Source organism: Centruroides sculpturatus, unplaced genomic scaffold, assembly GCF_000671375.1.
Source record: "Centruroides sculpturatus isolate CEXI.00-Female unplaced genomic scaffold, Cexi_2.0 scaffold1954, whole genome shotgun sequence".
In the NCBI taxonomy this organism is placed as follows: domain Eukaryota; kingdom Metazoa; phylum Arthropoda; class Arachnida; order Scorpiones; family Buthidae; genus Centruroides; species Centruroides sculpturatus.
Genome location: NW_019386043.1, coordinates 93366 through 96228, shown reverse-complemented (window position 1 = coordinate 96228; position 2863 = coordinate 93366). Strand labels below are relative to the sequence as shown.

Below are 2863 nucleotides of genomic sequence, written 5' to 3'. Positions count from 1 at the left end.
AGCAGCACGATTGACCTGGACACAACCAACATCTCACAGGTTGAGGTTAATAGTATACCACCTTGGTCAACTCCAACGATAGATGTTGATATAAGCTTAAAGCAATTTCTTAAGGAATCCACCCCAGACTACGTTTACAGACAGCACTTCGCAGAAATTCAGCATCGTGACAGGAATCTAATTCCAATATATACTGATGGATCTAAATCTGATAACTATGTAGGGTTAGCCTTTGTTTGCCAAAATGAAATTGTGGCAGAACAAATAGCACCAAATTCTTCCATCTTTTCTGCGGAGTTGCAGGCTATTTATTCAGCCCTAAAGTATATAAATAGGAAAGGTCATCGTTGCTGCGTGATTTACACTGACTCAGTTAGTGCACTTCAGGCTTTGATCTCGTATGAACCTAGTTCTCACTCCATAGTTATTAAAATTCAGAAACTAATTTGTCATCTCCTTGCAAGGGATTTCTCTATAAAATTTTGTTGGGTCCCAGGCCACGTAGGAATAAGAGGAAATGAAGAAGCTGATGCAGCTGCTAAGTCAGCAAGTCCTTCTCAGCATACAATGCGTATTGAAGGAGGCGATTTGAAGCTAGTCGTTAAAAAACAACTAGCAGAGAGATGGCAAATTATGTGGAATGCACAAATCCACAATAAATTACACGAGATCAAACCGATGATAGAAAATTGGACACGTAATAAACAATATGACAGGAGATCTGAAGTTATTCTTAGTCGCTTGAGAATTGGGCATACTCGACTGACTCATCAATACCTTCTGAAGGGTGAAGAACAGCCAGTATGTGAGTATTGCAACTGCATTCTAAGTGTGAAACACATACTTTGCAACTGCACTGCTTTTGATGTAAGTCGTAGACAACATTTCGGAAATGCAAGTCTGAGAGAGATTTTGGGCCAGAGGCCAAATGTTGACAAACTATTGAACTTTCTGAAAGTTAATAATATTTATAAACATATTTAATTATTTACCTAGGTTATATTTATAGATATTTTGTTTACTATTTATTTATTTATTAATTTATATATATATGTTGTTATAATTTACATGTGTGTTGTTATATAATTTTGTTATTGGTTTTGTTATTTATTATATTATTTATTTATTTATATTTAATATTTCACATTATATATTTATTTATTTATCTGTATATATAATTACACCATTTGTCATGGCGCAGCTTGGCCTATATTGCCCTTGCGCCAATAAACTGTAAACAACCAACCAACCAACCTTCTTCATAGATTGAGGTCATTGACCTTTCCATGGTAACGGAAATAGAACACATAAATGTTGATTTAGCAAATTTAGTAGAATTGCGATATTTCAAAAGTTATCAAAGTTATCGACACGAAATTCGGTACATAGGTAAAGTTTTATCTATTGAAAGAAACACCCAAATATGGTTGAAAAATATTCAACCGCAAAGCCATACCAAAACGCCAAAGTTCAACTGGAAGTAGGCCGTAACTCCCAAAATATTAATCGGAGAAATATGAAATTTAAGTGGTGTACTCACAGTTTGAGTGCGAACACATATCCGTCAAGCTATCCGGTTGATCGGTCCCCGTTTTCCGGATGCATGATCACTTTAATTCAAAAATATTCAAATTGTTGTAATTCCTCACCAAATCATCCGATCTCAACAAAAGTGACACCGTTGCGATCCTGGTACCTTCCAATTTCCAAAAATATATAACTTTATATACTTCCGATAGTTTATTCACGCAAAAACACAATTTTAAAACAGAAATTTCCAAACTTTTTATTTTAAAACCAAAATTAAATCAAAATTTTAAAACCGAAATTTCCAACTGCTGATGCTTTGCTGGTTAGCGCACGCTCCCAGTAGATAGGGACAGATTCAGATTTATTATTATTTAGGTACCAATATTAGTACATGCCCTGGTCTCGCAAGAGCATCACCAGGGCAAGGAATACAGGAGTAGAAATACAATGAAACAAGTAAATACAAGAGATAATAAAAGAAAACATAAAATCAAAGTGAGAGTGAACTAAAAACATCGCAACTCGCGAGTTGTTATCCATCGGACATGTCAATAATTACGCGTGAAGAAACATTTTAGAAATCAGAGAACACGAGCAGTCTACATTAGTTAAGGTGTCACAAGTTCTAGATATAATGATAGCTCTATGTTTTAGAAAGACTGGGCAGTTCTTGTCCATGGCATTATGTTCATGTGAGTCCCTGTGTTCTTCAATGCAGTTTGCACATTGTGGTGTCTACTCTTTTTTACTGCATTCTCTAAAGTGGTGGTTTCCCCCACAGTGGCTGCAAACAGAATGTTCAAAAGTTTACTTGTTCGCGAAATGTCCAAATTTAAGACACTTGTAGCTTTGATTCGATGAATAAAGTTATAGATCGTGCATCTACACCATTCAATGAAGACTTTAGCTGTTCTCATAAGTATTTCTCTTACCTTTGGAGATACTATAGACACCCAGGATCGAAGTTCCGGATCCTTTTGTTTTATATCAAATCGTATTTCAATTTCTTTTTCAAATTGCTCCTGTTTAAAATTTTTAAATATCTCTAAGTTTTGCTCAAATAAACAATGAAGAATATTTTCACGCTTTATTGCAGCTGGGATATTTACAATTTTAATTAAAAGGCGCCTGCGAATTCCAATTTTTGCATTCAGTTCTGGGATATTTTTCATCCTATGCTGAAGGCATTCTAAATCTTCATCACTCGCTAGATTAATAGCTAAGCCTCCTTTGTTAATTCTCCTTATACTTTTAATTCCTATGCCAATATCAGAGGCAGTAACACTTTTATAAAGGATTTCTTTCGTTTTCTCAGAATTATCATTGTTTTCAC

The 2863-nt window shown here is 34.9% G+C and overlaps 1 protein-coding gene across 1 annotated transcript; it reads left to right on the top strand.

Annotated features, from left to right (window-relative positions):
- Window positions 1-3: 3 nt before the first annotated feature.
- LOC111613293 lies at window positions 4-2268 on the top strand (the record flags this gene model as incomplete). The annotated part of the gene is made up of 1 exon (XM_023354641.1): window positions 4-2268. A coding segment is annotated over one exon (981 nt), but the record flags the coding sequence as incomplete, so codon positions are not given.
- Between the last annotated feature and the right edge of the window lie 595 nt (window positions 2269-2863).